The 18,574-nt window shown below is 38.6% G+C and overlaps 1 protein-coding gene across 1 annotated transcript in view; it reads left to right on the top strand.

The window, feature by feature from the left end:
• LOC127869715 (lysosomal-trafficking regulator-like) overlaps positions 1-18,574 on the top strand; it is a 140,056-nt gene that overhangs the window by 91,990 nt on the left and 29,492 nt on the right. The window contains exons 30-35 of the mRNA XM_052412371.1: positions 2,810-2,980; positions 10,283-10,741; positions 12,070-12,197; positions 13,879-13,956; positions 16,109-16,240; positions 16,829-17,002. Coding sequence (XP_052268331.1) covers positions 2,810-2,980; positions 10,283-10,741; positions 12,070-12,197; positions 13,879-13,956; positions 16,109-16,240; positions 16,829-17,002 — 1,142 coding nt within the window. The remainder of the gene's footprint in view (positions 1-2,809; positions 2,981-10,282; positions 10,742-12,069; positions 12,198-13,878; positions 13,957-16,108; positions 16,241-16,828; positions 17,003-18,574) is intronic.

Below are 18,574 nucleotides of genomic sequence, written 5' to 3'. Positions count from 1 at the left end.
GATGCCCACTTTCATCTTCGCTTTTTATTATATGCATCGAGTATCTATCACACTATATCCAATCAAACAAACATATAAAGGGAATATCACTAGAACCTGACGACGAAATTAAACAGTCCCTATTTGCTGACGATGCAACTTATTTTTTAAATGACAATAGTGACTCATTCAATAACTTTATTGAATCACTAACCCTTTATGGAACGGCATCAGGTCTTAAACTAAACAAAAGTAAATGCACTGTGCTACGAGTAGGTAAATTTAAACAATGTAATATTCAACTTAAAAAAGAAATGAAATTCCACTGGACATCAGATGAAGCAACAACGTTAGGAATAACCTTCACAAACAATGAAAATGAAACAGTTCTAAAGAACATATTGCCTAAATTACAAAAATTTAAAAATTGTTTAAAATCATGGCAGCATCGTAAACTTACACTAATCGGAAAAAACATGGTGTTGAAAACGTTTGCACTCCCTAAATTAATTTAAACACTAACAGTTCTCCCAAACCCACCAAATGCTATCATTAAAGATATACAATCAGAAATATTTAATTTCATATGGGACGGTAAACCTGATAAAATTAAGCGAACGCAGTTAATTCAATCTGTAGAAAATGGAGGTATTCAATTAACGGATATCGACTCATTCTTGAATGCAATCAAATGCAGCTGGGTTAAAAGATATCTAGATAATACCAATACGAGTAAATGGAAATTATTTTACCTGGAAATCCTAAAAAAATATGGTGACTCCTTACTTTTTGAATGTAACATCAGCAATACCATTTTGCATGAAATTGCAAACAAAAACATTTTTCTATCTAATGTTTTATCGGCATGGACTAATGTTACTCATAATCTAGAAACCCAAATCACCAGTAAAACTTTTTTATGGAACAATAAAGACAAATCTTCCAACAATAAGACTTTTTTCTATAAACATTGGTTTGAACATTAAATATGTCAACCAATTGTACGCTTACAGAATAAAAGACTTCTATTCTTTTGAGAGTATATGTTATATATACGGAATACCTTCAGGCAATTTCCTAATGTATTACACATTAATTAAAAGCATACCCATACATATTAAATCTACAATTAATACAAATAACACACCATGTACTCAAACATCATTCATGGAAAACATACTTGCTAAACAAAAATAAAATACAAAAAAAAATTACAAATTTAACACCCTGCAGAAAACTTCAAGATTCAAAATAAATGGCAAAGCCTTCTTCGAGAACAAGAATTTAATTGGAAACAAATATTTATCATGCCATATAAAACAACTATAGATAGCACACTGAGAAATTTTCAATATAAATTTGTCCATAGAATCATAGCTACAAATAAATACCTTTTTAAGTGCAACCTATCCCACACAAATTTATGTGATATATGCAGCGAACACATTGAAACAATAGGACACCTTTTCTGGGAGTGCAAGCATATTCAAATTCTATGAAACCAGTTAACAACATTTCTAGAGAAACAACAATTAAAATTAAAACTGTCTCTCTTAAATATAAGTTTTCAGTGTGAATACTTTTAAGTACCAGAAATTAATAACACTGTGAACCACATTATCATATTAATGAAATATTTTATATTTAGCTTCAAATACAAAAAACAAATACCTACTTTCAACTGTTTTATAAACTTTTTAAAACTAAAGATCAAAATTGAAAAAGAAATAGCCCTCAACAACGATAAACTTCATATTTTTGAACAAAAATGGTAACATATAAACTTTCATAACCCAGTCCAGTAGTTTTCTACCCACCTTTTACAATTGACTTAACTTATTTTTAATTTTTTAATTTTTTAAAACACCTATCACAAACAACCAAAGAAAAACAAATACACATCGATAATTTGTAAATATTAAAGGAAATCACAAGGTCAACAACATGTATATATATGCATATTTTGTATTACATGTTTGAACAGCTTTGCTGCCGAATGTTAATCGCCATGTTTTTTTTATATTATTCATGTATACATTGTATGTTATATATTTAATATAAAAAAAAGAACTTCCTAATGCCCCCAGCAAAACCTTAAAATAATCCAAGCAAAACTTCCAATACTAATTGAAAAACTTTCAAATACTTCCCGCAAAACTTCCAAATAATCCTAGCAAAACTTCCAAATGCTATTAGCTCAATTCCCCAAATTTCCCAGCAAAACTTCTTATCTCGCTGGCCAGGAAGTCCAAATTTGCAGTTTTTATGCTCCCAAAAATTTATTTTGGGGGGAGCATATAGTCGCCGCTTCGTCTGTCCGTCCGTGTGTCCGTCCGTGCACAATTTTTGTCAGGGCTATTTCTCAGCAACTAATGACCGGAATTCAATGAAACTTTATGGGAAGCTTCACTACCATGAGGAGATGTGCATATTATCAGCAGGTTCTGGTCGGATGATTTTTCATAGAGTTATGGCCCTTTGAAATATTTGAAATTTTCCATTCACTATACATATAGTGCAATTCTTGTCCAGGCTATTTCTCAGCAACTTATGACCGGAATTCAATGAAACTTTATGGGAAGCTTCACTACCAAGAGGAGATGTACATACTATCAGCGGGTTCTGGTTGGATGATTTTTCACAGAGTTATGGCCCTTTGAAATTTTCTATAAAAAATTATTGTTCCCCCAACTACTGTGCCCTCAAGACATTTCCTTTTATCTGAATATATAGTGCAATATTGTGACAAAAAAAACTTTGGGGAGCATCACCCGTCTCCGACGGTTTCTTGTTTAAAGAAAGCCCTGATTTCCGTATATTATTCCTGCAGGCATTGACAGCAAGGAGGTTAAGGCTGTAAGAACAATAGTGTACCACGTGGTGGTTGCCATACTGGACCTTGTGGAGAAGACAAGTGAGGAAATCAGTCAGCAGTCATTTAGTCTGTTCAGCAAACCAGCAACCAGTCTGAGGCAGAGGTCCAGTCAGAGTGTCAGCTATGGTATGTCAGTCCAGTCAGAGTGTCAGCAATGGTATGTCAGTCCAGTCAGAGTGTCAGCTATGGTATGTCAGTCCAGTCAGAGTGTCAGCTATGGTATGTCAGTCCAGTCAGAGTGTCAGCTATGGTATGTCAGTCCAGTCAAGAGTGTCAGCTTTGATATGTCCATCCAGTCAGAGTGTCAACTATGGTATGTCAGTTCAATCAGAATGCAAGCTATGGTGCATCAGTCCAGTCAAGAGTGTCAGCTATGGTATATCAATCCAGTCAGAGTGTCAGCTATGGTATACCAGTCCAGTCAGAGTGTCAGCTATGGTATGTCCAGTCAGAGTGTCAGCTAAGGTATGTTATTCCAGTCAGAGTGTCAGCTATGGTATGTAAGTCCAGTCAGAGTGTCAGCTATGGAATGTCAGTCCAGTCAGAGTGTCAGCTATGGTATGTCAGTCCAGTCAGAGTGTCAGCTATTGTATGTCAGTCCAGTCAGAATGTCGGCTATGGTATGTCAGTCCAGTCAGAGTGTCAGCTATGATATATCAGTTCAGTCAGAGTGTCAGCTATGGTATGTCAGTCCAGTCAGAGTGTCAGCTATGATATGTCAGTTCAGTCAGAGTGTCAGCTATGGTATGTCAGTCCAGTCAGAGTGTCAGCTATGGTATATCAGTTCAGTCAGAGTGTCAGCTATGGTACGTCAGTCCAGTCAGAGTGTCAGCTATGGTATGTCAGTTCAGTCAGAGTATCAGCTATGGTATATCAGTCCACTCAGAGTGTCAGCTATGGTATGTCAGTTCAGTCAGAGTGTCAGCTATGGTAGATCAGTTCACTCAGAGTGTCAGCTATGGTATGTCAGTCCAGTCAGAATGTCAGCTATGGTATGTCAGTTCAGTCAGAATGTCAGCTATGGTATGTCAGTTCAGTCAGAGTGTCAGCTTTGGTATGTCAGTCCAGTCAGAATGTCAGCTATGGTATGTCAGTCCAGTCAGAATGTCAGCTATGGTATGTCAGTTCAGAGTGTCAGCTATGGTATATCAGTTCAGTCAGAGTGTCAGCTATGGTATGTCAGTCCAGTCAGAGTGTCAACTATGGTATGTCAGTTCAGTCAGAGTGTCAGCTATGGTATGTCAGTCCAGTCAGAATGTCAGCTATGGTATGTCAGTCCAGTCAGAATGTCAGCTATGGTATGTCAGTCCAGTCAGAATGTCAGCTATGGTATGTCAGTTCAGTTAGAGTGTCAGCTATGGTATATCAGTTCAGTCAGTGTGTCAGCTATGGTATGTCAGTCCAGTCAGAGTGTCAATTATGGTATGTCAGTTCAGTCAGAGTGTCAGCTATGGTATGTCAGTCTAGTCAGAGTGTCAGCTATGGTATGTAATTCCAGTCAGAGTGTCAGCTATGATATATCCATCCAGTCAGAGTGTAAGCTATGGTATGTAATTCCAATCAGAGTGTTAGCTATGGTATATCAGTCCAGTCAGAGTGTCAGCTATGATATGTCAGTCCAGTCAGAGTGTCAGCTATGGTATGTAATTCCAGTCAGAGTGTCAGCTATGATATGTCCATCCAGTCAGAGTGTCAGTTATGGTATTCCAGTCCAGTCAGAGTGTCAGCTATGATATGTCCGTTCAGTCAGAGTATCAGCTATGGTATGTAATTCCAGTCAGAGTGTCAGCTATGATATGTCCATCCAGTCAGAGTGTCAGTTATGGTATACCAGTCCAGTCAGAGTGTCAGCTATGATATGTCCATCCAGTCAGAGTGTCAGCTATGGAATGTCAGTTCAGTCAGAGTGTCAGCTATGATATGTCCATCCAGTCAGAGTGTCAACTTTGGTATACCAGTCCAGTCAGAGTGTAAACTATGGTATGTCAGTCCTGTCAGAGTGTCAGCTATGGTATGTCAGTCCAGTCAGAGTGTCAACTTTGGTATGCCAGTCCAGTCAGATTGTCAGCTATGATATGTCCATCCAATCAGAGTGTCAGCTATGGTATGTCAGTCCAGTCAGAGTGTCAGCTATGGTATGTCAGTCCAGTCAGAGTGTCAGCTATGATATGTCAGTCCAGTCAGAGTGGCAGCTATGATATGTCAGTCCAGTCAGAGTGTCAGCTTTGGTATACCAGTCCAGTCAGAGTGTCAGCTACGGTATGTCAGTCCAGTCAGAGTGTCAGCTATGATATGTCCATCCAGTCAGAGTGTCAACTTTGGTATATCAGTCCAGTCAGAGTGTCAGCTATGGTATGTCAGTCCAGTCAGAGTGTCAGCTATGATATGTCCATCCAGTCAGAGTGTCAACTTCGGAATACCAGTCCAGTCAGAGTGTCAGTTATGGTATAACCAGTCAGAGTGTCAGCTATGGTTTGTCAGTCCAGTCAGTGTCAACTTTGGTATACCAGTCCAGTCAGAGTGTCAGCTATGATATGTCCATCCAATCAGAGTGTCAACTATGGTATGTCAGTCCAGTCAGAGTGTCAGCTATGGTATGTCAGTCCAGTCAGAGTGTCAGCTATGATATGTCAGTCCAGTCAGAGTGTCAGCTATGGTTTGTCAGTTAAGTCAGAGTGTCAGCTATGATATGTCAGTCCAGTCAGAGTGTCAGCTTTGGTATGTCAGTCCAGTCAGAGTGTCAGCTATGGTATGTCAGTCCAGTCAGAGTGTCGGCTATGGTATGTCAGTCCAGTCAGAGTGTCAGCTATTGTATGTCAGTCCAGTCAGAATGTCAACTATGGTATGTCAGTCCAGTCAGAGTGTCAGCTATGGTATGTCAGTCTAGTCAGAGTGTCAGCTATGGTATGTAATTCCAGTCAGAGTGTCAGCTATGATATATCCATCCAGTCAGAGTGTAAGCTATGGTATGTAATTCCAATCAGAGTGTTAGCTATGGTATATCAGTCCAGTCAGAGTGTCAGCTATGATATGTCAGTCCAGTCAGAGTGTCAGCTATGGTATGTAATTCCAGTCAGAGTGTCAGCTATGATATGTCCATCCAGTCAGAGTGTCAGTTATGGTATACCAGTCCAGTCAGAGTGTCAGCTATGATATGTCCATCCAGTAAGAGTGTCAGCTATGGTATGTCAGTTCAGTCAGAGTGTCAGCTATGATATGTCCATCCAGTCAGAGTGTCAACTTTGGTATACCAGTCCAGTCAGAGTGTAAACTATGGTATGTCAGTCCTGTCAGAGTGTCAGCTATGGAATGTCAGTCCAGTCAGAGTGTCAACTTTGGTATGCCAGTCCAGTCAGATTGTCAGCTATGATATGTCCATCCAATCAGAGTGTCAGCTATGGTATGTCAGTCCAGTCAGAGTGTCAGCTATGGTATGTCAGTCCAGTCAGAGTGTCAGCTATGATATGTCAGTCCAGTCAGAGTGGCAGCTATGATATGTCAGTCCAGTCAGAGTGTCAGCTTTGGTATACCAGTCCAGTCAGAGTGTCAGCTACGGTATGTCAGTCCAGTCAGAGTGTCAGCTATGATATGTCCATCCAGTCAGAGTGTCAACTTTGGTATATCAGTCCAGTCAGAGTGTCAGCTATGGTATGTCAGTCCAGTCAGAGTGTCAGCTATGATATGTCCATCCAGTCAGAGTGTCAACTTCGGAATACCAGTCCAGTCAGAGTGTCAGTTATGGTATGTCCAGTCAGAGTGTCAGCTATGGTTTGTCAGTCCAGTCAGTGTCAACTTTGGTATACCAGTCCAGTCAGAGTGTCAGCTATGATATGTCCATCCAATCAGAGTGTCAACTATGGTATGTCAGTCCAGTCAGAGTGTCAGCTATGGTATGTCAGTCCAGTCAGAGTGTCAGCTATGATATGTCAGTCCAGTCAGAGTGTCAGCTATGGTTTGTCAGTTAAGTCAGAGTGTCAGCTATGATATGTCAGTCCAGTCAGAGTGTCAGCTTTGGTATGTCAGTCCAGTCAGAGTGTCAGCTATGGTATGTCAGTCCAGTCAGAGTGTCGGCTATGGTATGTCAGTCCAGTCAGAGTGTCAGCTATTGTATGTCAGTCCAGTCAGAATGTCAACTATGGTATGTCAGTCCAGTCAGAGTGTCAGCTATGGTATGTCAGTCCAGTCAGAATGTCAGCTATGGTATGTCAGTTCAGTCAGAATGTCAGCTATGGTATGTCAGTCCAGTCAGAGTGTCAGCTATGGTATGTAAACCAGTTAGATTGTCAGCTTTGGTATGTCCGTCCAGTCAGCTATGGTATGTCATTTGTTTTTGGAGAATCACTTATTCTTGAGTATATAATTTGTTCACAGTTAAACAGTTTTATGTTTATGTATATGTGTGTTTTGGGGTGGGGGTGGGGGTGGGGGTAATTATTAGCTGTAAAATTGTCCTGTTTGTGTATTAATTTTTTAGTGTGAACTTGTTGTAGAGTAGGAACTTCAATATAACATATAATCAAATTACTTACTTATTTTTAGGTATAGTGGAACTTTGGTTATTATTTCCAACCTGTCTGATTGTGTGCACATTATTATTATATGATTCAGTCTTGAGCAACTAGTTTAAAGAAGCAAAAGTTTAAACTGTTCCTCTTTATATTGTTTGCCATAGGATTATAAGGCTTATCTGATATGTGTTGAAGAAGCAGATAAGATAATTCTTACACAAAATGGATAAAATGTAACTTTTTTTGCTTTCATTTGCTTTATAGGGACATATCATTGATATAAATTTTGGTGATTCACTGTTTCAGACAGTGAACATTAAGAGTGAAAATAAGCTATCAAGTTTCACTCTTTCATTGTTACACCTCTTTTCTCCTTGCCAATTTAATATGAAATGATGTCATTGTTTTGACGTAATGACTTCATTATTCCTGCATAATTCTCCAGTCAAACTCTTTAAAATGTAAGCAAACAGTCAAATAGAATATTCTAAAAAGATAAAAGTGTGGGTTTAGGTTGCCTTCATTTACTCATTTTGTTATCATAGACAATAAATATGAATTTCTGTCATCACTTGCGAATTATAATTAATCATTTATGAGACCAGCAAATATCCTATATTTATTGGGAAAAATTAAGCATGCTCCATTTATATCAACCACATCTGCTTGCCCTATTTTTTCACCAAATATCATCTTGCAAAACTCCTATATTTAAGCCAAAAATATAATTGTAATATGGGTTATGTTACACAAGTTGTGCTTTATTGCAAAATATATATACCTCATAAAAAAATAAAATGTCTATAAATTTCAATATTAATGAACCTGTCTAGCGTTTATCATCTAACTATTGAACTTGTCAAGCACACTTGTGGTAATCACATAAATGAACTTAGAAATAGAAAATGCTGTCTGAATGAAAAGTAGTTTACTTAGATTAATTTATTAAAGAAAATATCTTGACAATTGCTTTTTAGCTCACCTGAGCACAACGTGCTGATGGTGAGCTTTTAAGATCGCCTTTTGTCCGTCGTCCGTCGTGCGGCGTCAACATTTTGCCTTGTGAACACTCCAGATTCCACATTTATTGTCTGATCTTCATGAAACTTGGTCAGAACATTTGTCCTATTGATACCTCGTCTGAGTTCGAAACTGGGTCATGCTGGGTCAAAAATTAGGTCACTAGGTCAAAAAAAAGAAAAAACCTTGTGAACACTGTAGAAGTCACATTTGATGCCCAAACTTCATGTAACTTTGTAAAAATGTTTGTCTAAATGATATGTTGGTTGAGTTAAAAAATGGTTCAGGTCCATTGAAAATCATGGCCGCCAGGGGGCAGGGCAGTATTCCTTATATGGCTATAGAGAAACCTTGTGAACACTCTTGAAGTCACAATTATTGCCCAATCATCATGAAACATTGGTTTCATAGATATCTCGGACGAGTTCGAAAATGGTTCAGCTCGGTGAAAAAACATGGCAGCCAGGGGGCGGGGCAGTTTTCTCTATATGTATATTGTGAAAACATGTGAACACTCTAGAAGTCACATTTTTGGTCCAATCTTCATATAATTTGGTCAGAAGATTGGTCTCAATGATATCTTGGATGAATTCGAAAATTGTTATGTTTGCTTGAAAAACATGGCTGCCAAGGGGCGGGGCATTTTTCTTTAAATGGCTATAGTAAAATCTTGTTAAAACACTAGATGCCACATTTATGGTCTGATCTTCATGAAACTTGGTCAGTAGATTCATCCCAATAATATGTTGGACGAGTTTGAAAATGATGCTGGTTGGTTGAAAAACATGGCCGCCAGGGGGTGGGGCATTTTTCCTTATATGGCTAAAGTAAAACCTTGTTAACAGGACACATTTAATTTTTGATCTTCATGAAACTTGCTCAGAAGATTTGTTCCAATGATATCTCGGATGTGAACAAAAATGGTGATGTTTGCTTGAAAAACATGGCTGCCAAGGGGTGGGGCATTTTTCTTATATGGCTATATATGGCTATAGTAAAATCTTGTTAACACTCTAGAAGCCACATTTATTGTCCAATCTTCATGAAACTTGGTCAGAAGATTCATCTCAATAATATCTTGGACAAGTTTAAAAATGATGTCGGTTGGTTGAAAAACATGGCTGCCAGGGGGCGGGGCATTTTTCCTTATATGGCTATAGTAAAACCTTGTTAACACTCTAGAGGCCACATTTATTTTCCGATCTTCATGAAACTTGCTCAGAAGATTTGTTCCAATGATATCTTGGATGAGAACAAAAATGTAACCTTTGCTTGAAAAACATGGCTGCCAAGGGGCGGGGCATTTTTCCTTATATGGCTATATATGGCTATAGTAAAATCTTGTTAACACTCTAGAGGCCACATTTTTTGTCCAATCTTCATGAAACTTGGTAAGAAGATTCATCCCAATAATATCTTGGAAGAGTTGGAAAATGATGCCGGTTGGTTGAAAAACATGGCTGCCAGGGGTGGGGCATTTTCCTTATATGGCTTTAGTAAAACCAATTGTTAACACTCTAGAGGCCACATTTATTTTCTGATCTTCATGAATCTTGGTCAGAAGATTTGTCCCAGACAATCTTGTTGTCTCAGGTGAGCGACTTTGGGCCTTTCATGCCCTCTTGTTATTACAAACTTCTAGTGTTTGTCTACAAGAACAATAATGATTTCTTTCTCAAAAATTAACAGACACCAATCAACGTTAACGTGGCACAAGCATATTATTTTTTCATAATGGTAACTGATTCAATATTTTTTATTGTTATTCTATATTTGATAAAGTATGTTTAAAAAATATTGTTTCATTTTTTTGATAACTGTATTTCAGTTCACATGTATTTCCAAAATTTTGAACATTCATCCATCAATACTGTGTTACTAAACCTGTGTATTTCTTCAGCCCTCACTCCCCCTGCATCCCGCCCACCTCTCTTGCCCCGCCGCACATTCTCCACGCATCCGAATGTCTTCTTTGCACCTGGATTCCTTGCCCAGTCCCATCTGTCAGCCTGCAAGAAAACGCCCGGCAGTAATTTACACGCAGATCTCCCCTATGGCGCTGAGACCATCATGACAAGCGGTTCTGGGGGAGACAGTGATAGCGGCTTGTATGATTCTGCAACTTCTGGCAGCGCCCATACTGTGAACATTCCCCCCGCAAATACGAAAGTCAAGCGGGCTACATCTCTGGATGTCAGCAAAGGGAAAGTAATCCAGAGGAGCGATTCTCTGCTGCAGGCAGTGCTTTCTCAGATCGGAAAAAAGAAGAAGCAGGCCACGGAGCCCATTTCCCAGAGTGATCTCATTGATCGACTCAAGAAAGTGGTCACATTTGCAACAGACATCACCATGTTTTCTGGTAATTGCGGGTCTTTTTATTTGTTTTTGATGCATGTAAAGACTTAACAACTTTTTTCAATTTGTGTTACATGTTTTGTATTGATTATACAATGCAAACGGGTTGGGAGAAGTAGTTTTTTTGGAGGCAGTCTGTTTGTCTGTCCATTTAAAGTGTTGTAAACTTGTGTTGCAAACTACTTTAACATTTCTTAAGAAATTATATTGAGACTTTTAATGTCATCACCATGAAATGTTGATTGCAGACTGATGAAACATGTTAACCAGCTTAATAGCTTATATAACTGGGTATTTTCGTTAAATGTTTACTTGACGCATGGCTCTTTTGTAGCGCAAAAAATGACATCTTTGAACTTAAGTCCGTGGTTACTCCATAAGCATTGCTGCTTGGATGAAAAGTGCAAACATATAAACCAGCGGCTTAAATGGTGAATCCATGTCCTATAGACATGTATACCGGTTGTTGTCTGGTTTTACTATAACTATACTATAACTATATTAGCTCTTCTGAGCACAATGTCCTCATGGTAAGCTATTTTGATCGCCTTTCGTCTTTTTTCTTTCATCAACTTTTACATTGTTAACTGTCTAGAAGCCACATTTATTGTCAGATCTTCATGACATTTGGTCAGAATATTTGTGCAAATAAAATCCTGGTCAAGTTTATGAGTAAGTGAGGTAAAAAACTAGGTCAAACTAAGGGAAAGTCTTGTTAACACTCTAGAAGTCATATATATATAGTCCAATCCTCATGAAACTTGGTCAGATCATTTGATCTTATGATAACTGAGCTGCGCTTGAAAATGGTTCCATTTCATTGAAACACATGGCCGCCAAGGGGCAGGGTAGTTTTCCTTCATGGCTATAGTAACACCTTGTAACCACTTGTGAAGTCACAATTGTGACTCAATCTCATGAGGCTTTGTCAAAACAATCAACTAATTGGACTGTGCTCTGTAAAAAGGGGGTTTAATGCATGTGCGTTAAGTGTTGTCTCAGATAAGCCTGTGCTGTCCACACAGGCTAATCAGGGACAACACTTTCCACTTTTATGATCTTTTCTTAGCAAAAATCCAGTTTAGGCGGAAAGTGACGTCTCTAATTAGCCTGTGCAGTCCGCCAGTCTGGGATGGCACTTGACGCACATGCATTTAACCCCCTTTTCACAGAGCATGGCCCAATTATATATGGGCCGAGTCCGAGTTGGGTCATGTAAGGTTAAAAAAAGGGTCACTAATTCAAATTTTAAAAAAAGCTTGTAAACTTTTTAGAATTTACATTTCAGTTAAAATTTTCATGAACCTTGTTTTTCTGGTTTTTGTTTCCCAGAACGTAAGCCCCAGAAGGAGCACAGGAGGCTGCTGTTACTGCAGATCCCTGCAGAGAGCATAGAGGGAGGCTTCCTGAAGAGACTGTTTTCATTCCTGTATCGTGCATTTGAAGCTACCATGCCTCAGGTGTGTCTTCATAGGAAAACTTAACATAGTGTTATATGTGCCTTGTTTTGGGAAATCAGACCATGTGCCTAAAGTGTCGTCCCAGAATAGCCTGTGCATTCTTGAAAGGCTAATCAGGGATGACACTTCACTCTTTTATTTATTTTTTGTAAAGATGTCTCTCCTAAACAAAAATCCAATCTTGAAAGATCAGGTTTTCACTAATTAGCCTGTGCAAGTGCGAGTTTCTACCAGAAGCATAAGAAGCCTATGGTCCTTGTCTTACATCTATATATTAAGGGCAATGTCCCAAAGGTTTTGACTAACAATATTTAATACCATGGTTGGAAGTTGTTTTTAGCTCGGCTGTTTTCAGAGAAAACCCGAGGTATTGTCATAGCCAGCTCGTCGTGTCCGCTGTCCGTGTCAAGGTTTGTAAAGGTTTTTAACATTGGCTCCAAAATCAAAGTCCTTCCACCTTCAACTTTGAAACTTCATATGTTCATGCATCTTTATGCGTTCTACACGCCACACCCATTTTTGGGTCACTAGGTCATAGGTCAAGGTCACTGTGACCTCTAAAAAAAAAAAAATCTGACAAGCTTTCGCAGCCGAGCGTTGCACCCGTTATGCGTTGCTCTTGTTTGTAAATGCAATGGCATCATTTTTTAAGGGGACTCAAAAATATCAATAACACAAAATCAGATGGTCTTTACAAAGTTACTTAATTAACATAGAATGGCATAAAAGTATTGTTGAACTAAAGTGATTATTGTTATTTGTTATTATAGAGTACATGTTTATTGATATTGTACTTTCATTTACATTATTTGCAATTTATTATTTAGGGATAAAATGGTATTTTTCAGCAAAGTACATCAGATATTTCCAAGAAAAATTTGTATGAAAACTGAAGTTAAGATTTTCCTCACAAGCTTTGTGAACACTGACCCAGGTTTTTCAAAGTTCTAGCTTCATGACTGGCAAATAACATTGTCATTCAAATCTCTTTGTAAGGATAAATTCACTTTTTGTCATTGAACATTCCAAGCAGGCACATGCTCTTTAAATTTTATAAAATTTGCATATCATATTTCTGTTAGCACCATTTTTGATATAAATATGTGTCTTGTTCTGATAAAACTGGGCTTAATTCATGTACGTAAAGTGTCGTCCCAGATTAGCCGGTGCAGTCCGCACAGGCTAATCAGGGACGACACTTTCCGCTTTAATGTTATTTTTAGTTTTAAGGAAGTCCCTCCTTACCGAAAATCAAGTTTAGGCTGAAAGTGTCGTCCCTGATTAGCCTGTGTGGACTGCACAGGCTAATCTGGGACGACACTTTACGCACATGAATTAAGCCCAGTTTTCTCAGAACAAGACACATATGGTAAACTTTTGACATGAAATGAGCCTCTTTCTGGTAAAACTGGGCTATATGCATGTGGGATAAGGGTCGTCCCAGATGAGCCAGTGCAGTGTGCACAGGCTTATCAGGAACAACACTTTTGAATAAGCTGAATTTTCATTTAATAGACACTGAAAATACATTAAAGCTGAATCTGTCGTACCAGATAAGCCTGTACAGACTACACAGGCTAATCTGGGATGACATTTTATGCACATGCATAAAGCCCAGTTTTCCTCAAACAAGGATCATATAATGGTACACTTCTGACATGATATTTTGTTCACTATGTAGGACAAGAGTTTCAACACCGGTGGCAAGAAGACCAAGAACGTTATCATGTGGGGGGCCAAGGACGTACTCAGGGTGCAGGTTGGTCAATGGCATTGTTTGAGCATTGTTTGGGTATACTGGGCTAAATGCAAGTGCATAAAGTGTTGTCCTAGATTAGCCTGTGCAGTCCCCACACACTAATCAGAAACTACACTTTCTGCCCAAACTATATTTTGGTAAGAAGAGACTTTCTTTAAACAAAAGCTTCCTTAACCCTTTGAGTGCTGGGAAATTTGTCGTCTGCTAAAATGTTGTCTGCTAAATTTCTAAAATTAGCATTTTCTTTGATTTTTTTCAAAGAATACTATCAGAATAGCAAACAGTTTGGATCCAGATGAGACACCACAGAATGGCGTCTCATCTGGATCCAAACTGTTTGCAAAGGCCTTCAAACTTCGGTTCCAGCACTGAAAGAGTTAAGAGCAGAAAGTGTTGTCCCTGATTGGGATTGCACTGGCTAATCTGGGATGACATTTTATGCACAAAAATAAGGCTTATTTTTATAACCATTCACACAATCTTTTAGAGAGGAATTTTTGGAGTCACTGTGTTGTTATGTAGGTCTGTCTACATTAAATGATATAAGCCACCTACTTTCACATTCTCAAACAATTAAATTAAAACCTAAAACATTTCAGCGCCAAAAAGTGTTGATTTTTGAGACACTATTTTTATGTTCAATGAACTACAATGTGCCCCTTATCATAGCTGACAAACCAGTGCAAAGGTGAATAATGTCATGTTTGTGTCAACAATCTGGTTGATATTTGTTCTTGCTATTGATGGCTTTTGTGTATGGAATATTTTCTGTGAACTGGAGTATTTTCCAAAATGTTTTTTAAAACAAATAACAATTATTTTGTTTTTGTTGTTTTTTAAATTAAAATAAAAATGTTATATTAAAAGAATGCTTAAAATTTAATATAACAAGCACAGTCATTTTTTCACTTTGTATGCCCCCTTTGAAGAAGAAAGGGTATATTGTTGCTGGAAATCGGTATCTCTGTCTTTAGGCCAGTTTGTTTCTGATCAATAACTTGTCAACAAATTGAACGATTGGCCTTATACTTCACATGTAAATTGTGCTTGGACACGTGGTTGTAAATGCTCTTGTTTCCAATCCCACAGACTCATCCCCAATGTAGACGTATGTGGGCTTTGTATTATAGGCTTTTGCAGCCGTCCCCAATGTAGATGTATGCAGGCTTTGTATTATAGGCTTTTGCAGCCGTCCCCAATGTAGATGTATGCAGGCTTTGTATTATAGGCTTTTGCAGCTGTCCCCAATGTAGATGTATGCAGTCTTTGTATTATAGGCTTTTGCAGCCGTCCCCAATGTAGATGTATGCAGGCTTTGTATTATAGGCTTTTGCAGCCGTCCCCAATGTAGACGTATGTGGGCTTTGTATTATAGGCTTTTGCAGCTGTCCCAAATGTAGATGTATGCAGGCTTTGTATTATAGGCTTTTGCAGCTGTCCCCAATGTAGACGTATGTGGGCTTTGTATTATAGGCTTTTGCAGCCGTCCCCAATGTAGATGTATGCAGGCTTTGTATTATAGGCTTTTGCAGCCGTCCCCAATGTAGATGTATGCAGGCTTTGTATTATAGGCTTTTGCAGCTGTCCCCAATGTAGATGTATGCAGGCTTTGTATTATAGGCTTTTGCAGCCGTCCCCAATGTAGATGTATGCAGGCTTTGTATTATAGGCTTTTGCAGCCGTCCCCAATGTAGATGTATGCAGTCTTTGTATTATAGGCTTTTGCAGCCGTCCCCAATGTAGATGTATGCAGGCTTTGTATGATAGGCTTTTGCAGCCATCCCCAATGTAGACGTATGCAGGCTTTGTATTATAGGCTTTTGCAGCCATCCCCAATGTAGATGTATGCAGGCTTTGTATTATAGGCTTTTGCAGCTGTCCCCAATGTAGACGTATGTGGGCTTTGTATTATAGGCTTTTGCAGCCGTCCCCAATGTAGATGTATGCAGGCTTTGTATTATAGGCTTTTGCAGCCGTCCCCAATGTAGATGTATGCAGGCTTTGTATTATAGGCTTTTGCAGCTGTCCCCAATGTAGATGTATGCAGGCTTTGTATTATAGGCTTTTGCAGAATCTTTTTAGAAGTTATTGTAGGCTCATTTAGTATGTTCTGCATTGCAGGTTTGTATCATGTTTCCTTCTCTGTTTCTAGCTGGGTCGCCTCCTGTCCTCCATGTTGTCTGACAGACAGGACTTCGTACACCGTGTGTGGGTTGTGGCCTTCATTGCAGGGGAGCCTCGTATGCAGGAAATCCTGAGACTGCTTGTCAACACACCTGACTGGGTAACAAGGAATATTGGAATATAGTCATTCAATAATTACGAACTTCGCTCTGGGAAAACGGGCATTAATGCATGTGCGTAATTGTGCAGTGTGAACAGGCTAATAAGGGACAACACTTTGGCCTAAACTGGATTTTTGTTATTAAGAGATTTCCTTTAAACAAAAAAACCCATGAAAGCGGAATGTGTCATCCCTTATTAGTCTGTGCCGACTGTACAGGCTAGTCTAGACAGCACTTTATGCGCATGCATTACGCCCTGTTTTCTCAGAGCAGGGCTCATATATTTATTTCCCTGCTGGAATCAAGTACAAATTATGAAGGAATATTCCATTTTAGAATTGTATGGAGTCATATAACAAGAGAATCAGGTGGATGAACTAATTTAATTCAGAGAAAACAAATAAATGTACGCAGGCAATAGCTTTGCAAAATATGTCTGCTTTTAATTTTATGGATGAATGCAATATTAGTTCATTTGTTGCAATGATTGGCTACCCCATGTAATGTAATTATTTTAAAACTTAAGTATTTTCAAGACTTAGTCAATGGGTTAATGTAGCATAATCATATTGTTTCATGTGTCTTAGGGCAACGAACTTGCCTTCCACCTGTACGACCTCCTGAAGCACCACTCAGGCTCGTTGTCCCAGCAACAGGTGGAAGACGGGTCACGCTTGATTAACCTCCTCAGCAGCATGAGGTGTGAGGTATGGTCACCGTCAGCGAAACTGTCTGCCATTGAGCTGGAACGCCTGCAAGAGGTAGGAAATGTTTTTGAAGTGTGGATGGAGAAAAATGTCGTATTATGCCATATAAGGCAAGAATAGCATCAGACCAGCCTGTGCAGTCAGGTCGGAAACTATGGTGTACACTATCAAGTAACGCAAGATTTTGCAGTGTCATTAGCAAACAGGGTAGCTCCCGACCAGACTGCCTGAATGTGCAGGCTGATCTGCAGCTACACCTTAGGCACATGGCAAAAGATCAAAGATGTTGCTCATAGGGTTTTTATAGGGAACTCAGCAAAAAAAAGGCATCATTCTCATTTAATAACAAACTTATTATTGACTCATTTACTGTCAAAAAGTGTTGTTTTTTGCATAGTGAATTTTTGCTTGCTTGCATTAGAGTTTTTTTGCATGTATTTTATAGTATAAAGTATGTATAGACTGTTTGAAGTTTTTCAAGCAGAAGACAAATACTGTAAAATATAACATGTCAACAAAACAGTGATGTTTATATGTATGTTAACTCAGTACATTATTTATTGAATGAGTGAAATTCTTCAGTCATTTAGAGTTACTAAATCTTTAAATGAAGATCTTTTTATGCCCTTGAAGGAGAGCATATAGTGATCAAACTGTCCGTCTGTCCACCCGTCTGTCCGTCACACTTTGCGTTTAGGTTTCGAAAAATGCTCATAACTTCTATGTCGCTTCAGATGTTACATTCATATTTGGTATGCATGTGTATATGGACAAGGCTTTTCCATACGCACACACATTTTGGCACCTTTGACCTTGACCATTAACTCAGGGTCCACGGTTAGGTTTCGAAATATGCGTTTAGTTTCGAAAAATGCTCATAACTTCTATCAAAGCGTTTATCGGAGGCATATGTCATCCTATGGAGACAGCTCTTGTTTGATAGAAGTTCCTCAGTGAGTATTATACAGAATACCTGATGGTCACAAAGCCCTACATTATGAACTAAATATATCAGAAATTATCATTTAAGCAGGAGATCTAATTATAACAGCAGTGGGGTCCATATATACAGATACATGGTCAATCTATAAGATATTAAAACGTGTGTAGTTATCTGATTTTGCATTTCAATGTGTACTTTTTATGCCCCTGAAGGGAGGCATATAGTGATTGCACTGTCTGTCTGTCCTTCCGTCACACTTTCTGTCCGTCACACTTTTTGTTTAGGTTTCAAAAATGCTCTATAACTTCTATGTCGCTTCAGATGCAACCTTCATATTTGGTATGCATGTGTATATGGACAAGGCCTTTCCATACGCACACAAATTTTGACCTTGACCTTAAGGTCTGCGTTTAGGTTTCGAAAAAAGTGTTTTTCGGGGTCATATGTCATCCTATGGTGACAGCTCTTGTTTTAACTTTATGCATTGCCAAGAGCATGATGATAATGGTCTTCTGTTGATCTGTATTATAATATGAGGTATGCTTTGGGAAAACAAGGTTTAATGCATGTGTGTAAAGTGATGTCCAAAGACTTCACAGGTTAATCAGGAACGACACTTTCGTCTTTTATTGCTGCTTTTTTTTTGTTTAAAGGAAACTTCTTATTAGCAAAAATCCAGTTAA

The sequence above is a fragment of the Dreissena polymorpha genome, chromosome 2, assembly GCF_020536995.1.
Source record: "Dreissena polymorpha isolate Duluth1 chromosome 2, UMN_Dpol_1.0, whole genome shotgun sequence".
Classification (NCBI taxonomy): Eukaryota; Metazoa; Mollusca; class Bivalvia; order Myida; family Dreissenidae; genus Dreissena; species Dreissena polymorpha.
The sequence above is the reverse complement of the archived record's forward strand: the minus strand, read 5'-3'. Positions and strand labels throughout refer to the sequence as shown.